At 40.9% G+C, this 12730-nt stretch overlaps 1 protein-coding gene across 6 annotated transcripts in view; it reads left to right on the top strand.

The window, feature by feature from the left end:
• The window catches only part of REV1 (REV1 DNA directed polymerase), a 104613-nt gene that overhangs the window by 42911 nt on the left and 48972 nt on the right, over positions 1 to 12730 (top strand). For 4 of the 6 annotated variants that reach the window (XM_045587241.1, XM_036454047.2, XM_036454046.2 and 1 more), the window contains one exon: positions 4942 to 5110. The exons of 1 other annotated variant lie outside the window; for it this stretch is intronic. In XM_045587241.1, coding sequence (XP_045443197.1) covers positions 4942 to 5110 — 169 coding nt within the window. Of the gene's footprint in view, positions 1 to 4941; positions 5111 to 12730 lie in introns of those variants that run through there. One more of the 6 variants, XM_036454050.2, reaches the window with a different exon arrangement.

The following is a 12730-nucleotide window of genomic DNA, read 5'->3' as shown; positions in this document are numbered from 1 at the left end:
GTTTGTGCTTAGAGAGGGCAAACCAGTGTGTATATTGTGTTATGAGACAGTGTCGGTGATGAAAGAGTACAATATACGTCGTCATTTTGACACCAAACATAATGTTAAGTATGGCAAATATACTTTGGAAGAAAAGCATAAAATTGTTAAAGAACTAAAAGGCAAACTACAATCACAGCAGCAAATGTTTACAAAGGCTACAGCGAAAAATGATGCTGCAGTGAAAGCAAGCTTTATAGTGGCTGAAGAAATTGCCCATACTTCAAGGTGTTTTTCAGAGGGTGCCTTTTTGAAGCAATGCATGCTAAAAGTGTGTGAGCAAGTATGCCCAGACCAGATACAGAGTTTTCAAAATGTCAGTTTGTCAAGAAACACCATTGCAGATAGAGTTCAAGAACTCTCAGGAAATCTATCATCACAGCTGGCCGAACAGGCATGCAGTTATCTCGCTTTTTCACTTGCTATCGATGAAAGCACAGACAACACTGATACAGCGCAGCTGTCCATCTTTATACGTGCTACGAAGACCGACCTCTCTGTCACTGAGGAACTTTTGGATGTAGCTGCCATGCATGGGACGACGACTGGTAGAGATATATTTGAGGCTGTGGAGAAATCTATAAATAATTTTAAATTACCCTGGGAAAAGTTGGTGGGGCTAACTACCGATGGCGCACCTTCAATGTGCGGAGAAAAGAAAGGCTTGGTTGGACTAATGAAGGAAAGAATGCAAAAAAGTCACTGCCACACACCCTTGATTACTTATCATTGCATTATCCACCAAGAGGCTATGTGTGGAAAAGTTCTGGACGTGAATGACATAATGACCACAGTCATTAAAACTATTAACTTTATACGGGCACGTGGCCTGAATCATCGCCGGTTCCAGCAGATTTTACAGGAGGTGGGTGCAGAGCATGGAGACGTGCCATACCACACAGAAGTAAGATGGCTGAGCAAGAGCGCAGTCCTCAAAAGATTTTTTGAGCTCAAAGAACAAATTGCTCTTTTCACGGAAAGTAAAGGAAAGCCCTTGCCTGAACTGTCGGATCTCGCCTGGCTATGTGATTTTGCTATGATGTGTGACATATGCGAGCATCTCGCCCAACTGAATCTGAAGCTGCAGGGACGCAAACAAGTCATCACGAAGATGTCTGACATGATCACAGCATTCCAGCGTAAACTTCAACTATGGAAGTCCCAACTGGAACAGGACAATCTTGCCCACTTTCCCGTTTGTTTGAGTATCTCAACCATTATTTCTGGTACCTTTCCTTGCAGTCGGCTGGCTACCAAAGTTAGCCATTTACTAAGTGAATTTGAGCGGCGCTTCTCTGACTTTAGAACACAGCACTCAGGCTTTGACATCTTTGCCAATCCTTTTACAGTTGATGTCAACAATGTGCCCCATCACCTTCAGATGGAGATAATCGAGCTTCAGTCTGACAGTGGCCTGAAATCAAGGTTTCAGGATGTTGAAATTGAGGACTTCTACCCTCTACTGCCCCCTGACTCAATGCCAGAGCTCCGACTTCATGCTGCCCATATTCTATCCATGTTCGGGAGCACCTATCTTTGTGAACAGATGTTTTCAATAATGAATCTGAACAAAAACAAGCACAGATCACGCATTACCGATGACAACCTCCATGCTGTTTTGCGGGTTGCTACAGCCCAAGAAATAAAACCGAACATTGACTCATTGATCCGGGGAAAACGGTGTCAGACATCTAGCCAGAAAACAAAACAATGAGCATTTTAGGTACATTCCAATATTACTGTTTTGCTTGATACCAATATTACTGTTTTGCTTGATAGCATGTGAGTTGGTTAACAGCACTGTTAAGGAAAAGATTGTTCCATTCATTTTAAATTCACATTTCTGGTTAACATTGTCAGTTTATGACTGTTCAGTAAACCATTTGACCCGCGATTTAGGCTGGATTTTAGATTTTGGCCCCTTCTCTGATTGAGTTCGACACCCCTGGTCTAGTCTCTCCCCCAATGGGCCCGAAACTGGGGTTCAGTTCAGTTGGAAGTGGAGTTGGAGGTGGTGTTCAGAGCCGTCTGGAGCCCCTGTCTCCTTCCCACCGGGGCAATCCCGCAGCACAGCCAGCTGTCCCTTCTCTGCGCGCAATGTGCGTGCCTCCAGGACCACCTTTTGCCACTCCTCCGGGTTCCGCCTTACAACCCAGCTCCCCCTGTGTGAGCCTGGGTCCCCGGGGTCTGGCCTAGGACTGGGGTTCAGAGCGGTTGGAGCTGGGCTCAGCACAGTCGGAGCGTTTATCTTAAGGAGCCCTTTTAACTTCATCCCATAAAAGGACAGTGAAGAAAACAAGGACAGTAAACTCTCCAGGGTTTCCAGTTCCAAATTTCTGTAATTATTAGATTTCAAAGAGCAACTAGTAGTGTATGCAAAGGCAATGTGTTCCTGCCAGCACCCTGCTTTCTGTTGTAGTTACTATATACAGTTGGTTTAGGGAAATTTTAGATTAATTCGTAAGATGATTTTTTTACATTTCTGTGCTTTTTATTGGATTTGGTGTCTGTCCATATAGTTGTATTGTATCTATTAATTTAGTATTTTTCATTGGTATTTAATAAGGTGAGTCAAGTTCTTTAATCTTAGGGAAAGAAACTAAACTATAAATTCCTGACTGGCAAGCTACTTCATTTCCACAATTTTTCATTAAATCATTGTGATGCTCTAGCTTGGTTTTTGTGATCCCAACCCCTGTAAATTTTCGATTATGAATGTTGAACTAATTTTATTTAAACATTGTTTTCATTTATTTTTCTAGTGCAATGTCCAGTTTGGTAGCCTCTAGCCACATGTTTTAAACACTTGAAATAGACTTAACTGTTTGGCTCGGTGTATAGAGTGTCGGTCTGTGAACTGAAGGGTTGCAGTTTTGATTCAGTCAAGGGCATGTACCTTGGTTGTAGGCACATCTCTGGTAGGAGATGTGCAGGAGGCAGCTGGTCGATGTTTCTCTCTCATCAGTGTTTTTAATCTTCTATCCCTCTCCCTTCTTTTCTGTAAAATAAATAAATAAATAATAAAAAAAATATATTTTTCACAAAAAACAACACTTGAAATGGGGTTAGTCTAAATTGACGTGCTGTAAATATAAAATGTACATGATTCTGGAGGCTCAGTATGAAAAAAAAGAATATGAAATATCTCAATTTTTTATATTGATTACCTAATGAAGTGATAATGTTTTGGAACTTTTGGGTTAAATTAAGTATTATTAAAATGATTTCATGATTTTACTTCAGGTACTAAAAATCTTTTTTTTTTTTAGAAATCTTTTTTAATATATTTCATTTATTTTTTATTTGTTTATTTTTTTACAGAGAGGAAGGGAGAGGGAAAGAAACATCCATCAGTTGCTTCCCTCACACCTTCTACTGGGGATGTGCCTGCAACCAAGGTGCATGTGCTTGACTTGAATAGAATCTGGGACCTTTTAGTCCGCAGGCCGACACACTATCCACTGAGCCAGATAGAGTACCCAGGCAAGAAATCTTAATATATGTGACTTGCACTTATCAGGCAATGTCAGTGTGTATGGTCAGTAACATCAAATGACATCTACACAGTAGAATTTACCATGAATTAAACCTGACATATCTGTATTTGCTTTTTTAGTTTTTAAATTTTTTCTCATCTAAAACTCATCTAATTAGATAGTTACAATAAAAGTATGCATCTAGCCCTGCCGGGTTTGGCTCAGTGGATAGAGCATTGGCCTGTGAACTGAAGGGTCCCGAGTTTGATTCCGGTCAAAGGCACATGCCTGGGTTATGGGCTTGTACCCGATGGGGGGCATGCAGGAGGCAGCTGATGGTTGATTCTCTCTCATCTCTCCCTTTTCTCTCCCTTACTCTCTGAAATGAATTTAAATTTATTTATTTATTTATTTATTTATTTATTTTTTTAATAAAGAAAAGTGTTCATCTAAATACTTGGACCTATATTGTTTGGACTTGTGGAAAATCTGTTGCTTGAACAACAAATAGATACATAAGCCTCTTGTGACTCTCCTTCTCCCCCACCACCACCCAGGGCCTAACTGTTGCTAAGGGAGGTGTGATTTAGACCTTTCATTAGGATAATAGGTGAAAGAAATATAATAGAAAAGCTATTGAAAGTAATTAGTTTAATTGCTAGTATTAAATGCCAGCTGTAACAGAACTATAGTGAGTCAGACATTTTTTTAATGGGAAAACATAAACTACATTGATTTTCTAAGATTTTTTTAATAGTTGTATTGAGAATAAAATATTTTGAAACAGTTGAAAAATATACACTGTTTCGTGGCCTGCAGTGTTTATCTTCTGTATAGGTGGACTTCTGACAACTGTATTATAGTAAGTCATCACTAAAAGTTATTGATAGGTTCTGTTGACTTTAGTGAAATGACATAAAACATAACCAGCTTTACAATAGGCTGATTGATATAAACGAAAGTTCAGTTCCTATGGCATCTCATTAATGCAATAACAAAATGTTGTATTCTGAAGGAGCTGTAAAGTTAATTGGAATCTCTGTAAACTGATTCATAAATAACTTTATATTTGTCAATTTAAAAAATATTGTATCAAGGTCATACAGCTAAATGGGATCAAAATTTTAAAAATATTTGCTCTATTATTCATTACTTGAGGTCCCTATTTGCTCTTCTAGGCACCTCTTAGCAGAAGATGTTTTTGTGTTGATTGACTGTCTCTAGCAACCAGGGGAAGAGGATGTGCTAAGGCAAATAGCTTTATCACCTTGTGATTTACCTCCCAACTTTGTTTACTGGCAACACAGCCAAGGACAAAGTAAACCAGTAATATACTCTTTGAATGGCTTGTTCTAGGGGTTATTCAGCTAGAACTCTACTTTCTTATATGTAAAACTCATAATATATTTTAATATTAACTTTACAGATCCTTCTGCTGAGGAATTGAGAAAGCTAATGATGTTGCATGGAGGCCAGTACCATGTGTATTACTCCAGGTCCAAAACAACACACATTATTGCCACAAATCTTCCTACTGCCAAAATTAAAGAATTGAAGGAGCAAAAAGTAATTCGGCCAGAATGGATTGTGGAAAGGTAAGTGTAATTTTTAATAAGGTTTAAAAATTGGAATACATTTTATTTCTGTTATAGATACTTACATTGCCCCTTAAAGGTGAAAAGTAATTAATGTCTTAAACAACACTACTGTACTCTTAACTTCACATTGATAATTCAGGTGGCCTAGGATTTACATCCTATTAAAAGTACTACATTCATGTTCTTGGAACCTCAGCTACTAGGAATTAGGGGCAATCAGCCAGTAAGCAGAAGGAGGTGGTGATAGGAGAAGGTTTACTAAGGAAGTTACTCATTGGCAAATATTTATGCACCTATCCTGTTTCCCCGAAAATAAGACAGTGTCTTATATTAATTTTTTTCTCCCAAAGTTGTGCTAGGTCTTATTTTCAGGGGATGTCTTATCTTTCCATGCACTAGGTCTTATTTTTGGAGGATGTCTTATTTTTGGGGAAACACGGTATTATGGGCTAGGCATTGTTCCCTGTTTGTTTGGAATTGGTGTGCTGTAAATCAGTGGTGGCTGTTTATATTAACTTCTTAAGTTTAAATATGTCATCTGGATTTTTGGTAATGAGCCATACTTAGGTGATTTATATTTTAAAACAATATCATATATGAATGATTGCTAGATTTATGAAAATTGAAAGATTAAAATAATAATTTTACCTATGAATAGATTATAATCTATCTATAATAATAAGTCATAATAATGCTAATTAGAACGGACAGCCAAATGACCTTCCAGATGAAGCTGAGGCTGCAAGGGCTGAGGCAAGCCACCAAAACTGTGAGGCCGAGCCACTTGCACAAATTTCGTACATCAGGCCTCTGATCTCAATATATAAAAGCCTAAGCAACTGTTACAACTGAACAACTGCTCAACCAGTCACTATGACGCATGCTAACCACCAGGGGGCAGACGCTCAATGAAGGAACTGCCCCCTCCAGGTCAGTGTGCTCCCACAGCCAGCCTCCCCTGGTCTTCCCCCCATCCAGCAAACCTCCCGTGTTCCCTCCCCTCATTCCCTCCCCTCATTCACCAGGCCCCATCTGGCAGGCCACATCTGGCAGCCAGCTGGCCTGGCCCCAATAGGTCCTGATCACTGGCCAGGCCTAGGGACCCCACGTGTGCACAAATTTCATGCACCGGGCCTCCAGTTATTCTATAAAAGAATGGTCAGATTAAATTATGGAGTGCAAATGAAACAAACTTAGGTTTGTTTTTTTTGTTTGTTTTTTAGTCAATTCCAAGCTTTTGGGAAAATCCTAAGCTTCACTAATTTTGACATTTTCAATAAAGTTATTCAGCAGATTGAGTTGTGCTCAGTTTCTTTGTGTTGCAGATGTAGCAGCACAGATTCAGTGGGAGGCAACATAACATAGTGGGAAAGCCTTGCCTGGGCTCTGGACACACACCTGGGTTCACATCTGAATGCAGGAGTTGCATGCCTGTCATCTTGTGTGACTTGGGGAAGGGCTCTGCAGTCATTCTGAAATTCAGTTTCTCACTTGTAAAAGAAGGCAGATACTTGCCTGCTGTGGTTATATGAGAACTAGAAATAATTTGTGTAAACTAGCACATTGAAAGGTATCCTATATAATAAAAGCCTAATAAGCACAAATACCTAGCGACCAAACAGCAGAAAGACTGTTCGGATGACCTTCTAGATCAGGCGTCTTCAAACTACGGCCCGCGGGCCACATGCGGCCCGCAGAGGAGTCTGATCCGGCCTGCCAGGTTTTTTGGGCAGTGAGCGCAGCCGAGGTGTTACAGTAGGAATTAGTAGTTCATATAGTCCGGCCCTCCAGCTCTCTGAGGGACCGTGATCTGGCCCCCACTTTAAAAAGTTTGAGGACCCCTGTTCTAGATGACCATGCTGTGACACGCACTGGCGCCAGGCCAACCAAGGCCTGTACAATGCAATTGTTTGGGGGGCCATGCCATCCCCCACAGAGGGAGGCCCAGGCCAGCCAAGCGGTTGCACCCCACACCTGTCACCCACAGAGGGAGGTGACCGGTGGTGGGGGAGGGGAGGTAGCACTGCACAGATGGCAAGCAGTGGCAGTGGTGGGGGGCGGGCCACCTGCCAGCAGCTGGGGGAAGGAAAGCCTCAATAGACCCTGATTGTCAGCTAAGCCTAGACCCTACCCTAAGGGTTTGGGGTTGTGAGGGATACCCCCTCCTGTGCATGAATACTGTGCACTGTGCCTCTAGTAATATATGCAGAGAAACTGTTTGTTTTTTAATTCCAAAAACACTAGCAAGTATCTTCCTAATAAAAGAGTAATATGCAAATTAACCCCAAAAAAGTTGGCTGTCACCACAGAGAGCAGGAGGGAGGCTTGGGTTTCTCTGGCAATGGAGGAAACCAAGCTTTCCACACACCCTGGTGGGCCCCGGCCTCTACTCTAGGATACAAAGTTTCAATTATAGAAGATAAATCCTAAGAAAAATGGTAGTAGTCAGGGAGCTGGAGAGAGCAGGCTAGGGTTTCCCCCTGCAATGGAGGAAGCCCTGGCCAGCCTAGGCCTCCACTCCAGGCTACAAAGTTTCAATTACAGAAGGTGAATAAACCACAACAAAAATAGCTGCCACCACAGAGCAAGCAGAAGGCTTGGCTTCTCTTTGCTCCAGGCTACAAAGTTTCAGTTGTAGAAGATAAATATATCCCAGATACCAGGGCCTCCACTTGGGTCACTGGGGGGCATGGCTGGCCTGCAAACCACCACAGGCCCCTCACTCAGGCCAGCCCACGCCCCAAGGGAACCCCCACCCTGATCCGGGACACTCTTCGGGACAAACCAGCTGGTCCCCACCCATGCACCAGGCCTCTATCCTGTCTAATCAAAGAGTAATATGCAGATTGACCATCACTCCAACACAAGAACAAGATAGCTGCCCCATATGGTCAAAGATGGCTACCCCCATGTGGACACAAGATGGCCACCATAAGATGGCCAGCAGGGGAGGGCACTGGGGGTGACCAGGCCTGCAAGGGAGGGCAGTTGGAGGCCACCAACCCTGTAGAGGAAGACAGTTAGGGGTGACCAGGCCAGCAGAGGAGGGAAGTTGGGGGCAAACAGGCTGGCAGGGGGGGCAGTTAGACATCAATCAGGCTGGCAGGGCAGTGGTTAAGGGGTGATCAGGCTGGCAGGCAGAAGCAGTTAGGGGCAGTCAGGAAGGCAGACAGGTGAGCAGTTGGGAGCCAGCAGTCCTGTATTGTGAGAAGGAGCCAGTAGTCCTCCGTGATTACTACCCTCGAGGGGTCCCGGATTGGAGAGGATGCAGGCTGGACTGAGGGACACCTCCTCTCCCTGTGCACGAATTTTGTGCACCGGGCCTCTAGTTAATAAAGTCCAAAAAGTCAAAAGAGCATTTTTTTTTTTTAAGTGCATTTAGCCAAGGTGGCATAATCAGTGGTTGAAAGTCGACCTATGAACCAGGTAGTCACAATGCAATACCCAGTCAGGGCAAATGCCCGGGTTGTGGGCTCGATTCCCATGTGGGACATGCAGGAGGCAGCAGATCAAAGATTCTTCCTTGTCATTGATGTTTCTCTCTCCCTCTGCCTTCCTCTCTGAAATCAATTTTAAAAAATAAAAGTATATTTTTAAAGTGCTTCTAGAAAGCCAAGTGTATTTTATAAATTAAGCATCTTTTCAATCTTTGAGGATTCCTGGAACATCTCACTGGTTCTTTGTGCTTTGTTCTCAATGACTTAGTCACTGTCAGTTCATTATAGAAGGTCAGTGAGTATGGCCTTAAGCTGTGTGTTTCAAAAAGGAATTGTCAAGTTTTCAGTATAAGAAGTTAGGATCATTCCAGAATAAGGTGTATGTTGTTGCATACAGACATTCCAGTCCTTTCCTTGTGCTAGGGCTAGAATTTTGATCTGAGGATATTTGGTTTGGCTTTGGAGGGTATGGGGTAGCTCCATGGACAGTAAGAGAGGAGGTGAAAAGGGCTCTTAACAGGTAGGACTTGACTTGCTGAGAAAAAGGTGAGTTTTATGACAGCTGTTTTCTTTATACCTGCTCTTTCTTGCCCTGAATGCAGCTAGCAGTAATAAAACAGAAAAAGTAACTGTGGCCATTATAAGTTTTAAAATTCACTTTAATGGATAGCATTTCAGTTTGAAGTCAAGCCTGATCATCTCTTGATAAATGATTAAAGTGACTTTGGATACCATAATTATGTGGCCTGTTTATTTTATTTTTGGTAATCCTCACCCTGGGATATTTTTTTTCATTGATTTTTAGAGAGAGTGGAATGTATGGTGAGAAACAGAGAGAAATATCAATGAGAGAGAGAGAGAGAGACAGACATCAACTGGTTGCCTACTGAGCTTGCCCTGACTGGGCCAGGAATCGAGCCCACAGCCGAGGTATGTGACCTTGATTCTTCCATCCTCAGGTCAATGCTCTAACCATTGAGCCACTGTCTAGGGCGTGTTTGCTTCATTTTATATATGAGAAGGCAGAGCTAATAAGGTTAACTACTTTGCCTAAAAACAGCAGGATTCAGTCCAGATTTTCTGACTCCTATTTGGGTCTGTTCTGCCATTTAATTAAGCTTGTTGTTGTAGGTGAATTGGTTCATGTGCAAATGGATCAGTTTAGGCACATATCTTAATATATAAAATAAATGTCAGTGTCTATTGTGTCAGAGGATGGAATTCTTTTTCTTAAAGCACACTACTGTTTCCTTTTATACTCTAATCCCAATCTTGTTGATCTCTTCTCTTCTTCAGTGTTGGCATATTTATTTTATTTATTGACTTCAGAGAGAGGGATGAGGGAGGGAGGGAAGGAAACATCGTTTTGTTGTTCTACTTATTTAAGCACTGATTGGTTGTTTCTTGTAGCTTATATGTGCCCTGACCGGGAATTGAACCCTCAACTTAGGTGTATTAGATGACACACTAATTAACTGAACTACCCAGCCAGGGCTACTCCTCAGTGGTGTTTTAATGATGTTTTGTTATACTTAAAATTTTGAACATTGTATTAGCTATTTAGTGGATGATACATGATATTCTCTTATATAATTAGCTTTCTTGTTTTTAGTTTGGGCAGTTTAAATAACAGCTACCACTTCTAAGTGTGTGGGTGACTACTGGGCTTTGATCAGAATTCCCTGGTGTCTGTGTCTGTGCCATGCAACCTGAGTCAGTGAACGTGCACATGATTATAGGGCCAGGAGGGTCCTGTGTGCGTGCTTGTGAGCTGTGAGATTGTTTCACTGAAACCTCTGCCTAGAAAATCCTACACTTGCTTATAGTCTTTATTTTTTTTATTTTTTACAGAGAGGAAGGGAGAGAGATAGAGAGCTAGAAACGTTGATGAGAGAGAAACATCGACCAGCTGCCTCTTGCACACTCCCCACCGTGGATGCGCCCACAGCCAAGGTACATGCCCTTGACTGGAATCGTACCCGGGACCTTTCAGTCCACAGACTGATGCTCTACCACCGAGCCAAACCGGTTTTGGCACTTATACTCTTAAGTCAGTGATTTTCAGATTTTTGCCTATTCTTTTTCTTCAGAAGTTTTATATTGAGATTTGAAGTTTGGAATAGTTAATCAGAAGCTGCTGTGATCCACCCTGCTCCTCACTAAGCAATGAGTCCCATGGAAGGCAGTTTAAAAGCATTGTCCTAAGTAATTGCAGGTCACTGTAGTTTTTGTTGGTGCTCACTATCTCAGTGTTTTTAGCGTGGGAAGCTGCCTCCTTCCTGTGCTTAGGTTCTCAATGGCTCTGCTGTGAGTGGAGAGTGTTGTCTCCATTGTCCATTTCATGCCACTCATTGGGGTCTTCTAGTGGGAGTGACAGATGCTCAGCAGTTTGTCCTTTCTTTTTAAGCTCTCAAATTCTAATAATTTAGCCCATTTGTCATATACTCAGAAACTCCGAAGATTTCATACTTCATATGGGCTAAAACTCTGTTTCTAATTATATTCAGTGTAAATATCAGAGTGCTTATCTAAACTCAACTAAAACTTGATTGCAACGTTATGTCTCATGACTTTTTACATTTTCCTTGTGATTTTGTATCTTGTTTCAGTTTATTCTTTAAAGAAAATGTGCATGACTCCAGTTTCTGGTGTAGATTTGACTTTTTAAAAAATTTAATCTTGGTGTCATTTACATTTTTCTCGCATAGCACTACAGAATTCTTCTAATAATATTTTTATCTGGATAACTAACCAACACACACATTTCAGACTATACCCCACTGACTTGTTGTAGGTAACATTTTATTAGAAAACTAGTTCTCCGTCTTTAGGAGCTAAAAAATTATTAGCTTCCTCCTTCCCCACCCCCTCACAAAAATGAATAGCCTAACTTTTAGTATCTGTGTAGGGGCAAGGAATCTTACACATATTTTCATGCCTGTTTATTTTCTTTTCTTAGCTCATAGTGTCTAAGTGAGTGGTTGGGAAGTTTAGATAGTGGGGTGGGGCAAAAGGAATGTTAATTTTGGTGCATAAAGATGATTTTTGCTTAATGGCGGAATGGGCAAAAACAGCTGTTTTTCCTCAGCACATCAGTAGACCCTTTCTTGCCTTAAATCCACTTTTGAGTAAGGAAGAAGACAGAAGCCTGAATCCATGGGTGGTGTGCAGACCAGTGTTAGATACCATTTCTGTAATACAGGATAACCAAGACATTGACTGGAACCATAAACACATTTGATGTGCAGAAGTGTTTCATATAAAGTGCTGATACTATAAGCTAGAAGAAAAAGTTCAGAATAGCAATTAGTGTAGTGATCATTTTGTTGATATTAATTTTTGTATTAATAAAATTTCCCCAAATCTGATTATAACTGTCAGTGTAAAGTCATTCTCAGTTAACAGAAATAAATGATTTTGAGAACTGTTAGATACAAAGTTCTGTTTTAGATATAACTTCAGTGGGGCTGGGCAAGAATTAAGACTCCTGAAATTAAAAAAAAAGAAAAAAAAAAGAATTAAGTCTCCTCAAAGAAGCCTGGCTGATGTGGCTCAGCTATATGTAATGAAAAGTTGGAGGCTAAGGTTAGGGTTCTATGTCATATATTAAGTGCCTCTGCATCTGACGTGCGGGAAGCAGGGGAAATACATAATACTATAAGAAGAGCATCTATAGGCAGTTGAGACCGTTAAAGAAAAAAAGTTTTATAAAGAATAGTAAATTACGGTAATGGGGGGGAGAGAGAGAAAGCAAGACATATGTAATACTTTCAACAATTAAGATTTATAAAATAAAACAATATAAACCTTAGCTTATAAAAAATAGTAATTTAATACATGATCTAATTTTAGAATTTTGATTCTGATATTCAATTGAAATCTTTAAACTTGATAAAAGTAAATTTAAAAATAAAACAAAAGTAACTTAGCCTGATAATAAGTATTTAGGTAAGTGAAAATTGAAATGTCACTGGTATGTTTTTTGACATCATAATGTAGACCTTATAGCATTTGGATACAGTAGGTGCTTTAGGTAGAATTACTAAATACATCCTATCTAATAAAAGAGTAATATGCAAATTGGCGGTCACTCCAACACACAAGATGGCCACTCCCATGTGGTCAAAGATGGCTTCCCCCATGTGGACATAAGATGGGTGTCACAAGATGGCCAGCAGGG

The sequence above is a fragment of the Pipistrellus kuhlii genome, unplaced genomic scaffold, assembly GCF_014108245.1.
Source record: "Pipistrellus kuhlii isolate mPipKuh1 unplaced genomic scaffold, mPipKuh1.p scaffold_m20_p_27, whole genome shotgun sequence".
Lineage (NCBI taxonomy): Eukaryota > Metazoa > Chordata > Mammalia > Chiroptera > Vespertilionidae > Pipistrellus > Pipistrellus kuhlii.
Note: the sequence above shows the minus strand (reverse complement) of the source record. Positions and strands in the feature narration are given on the sequence as shown.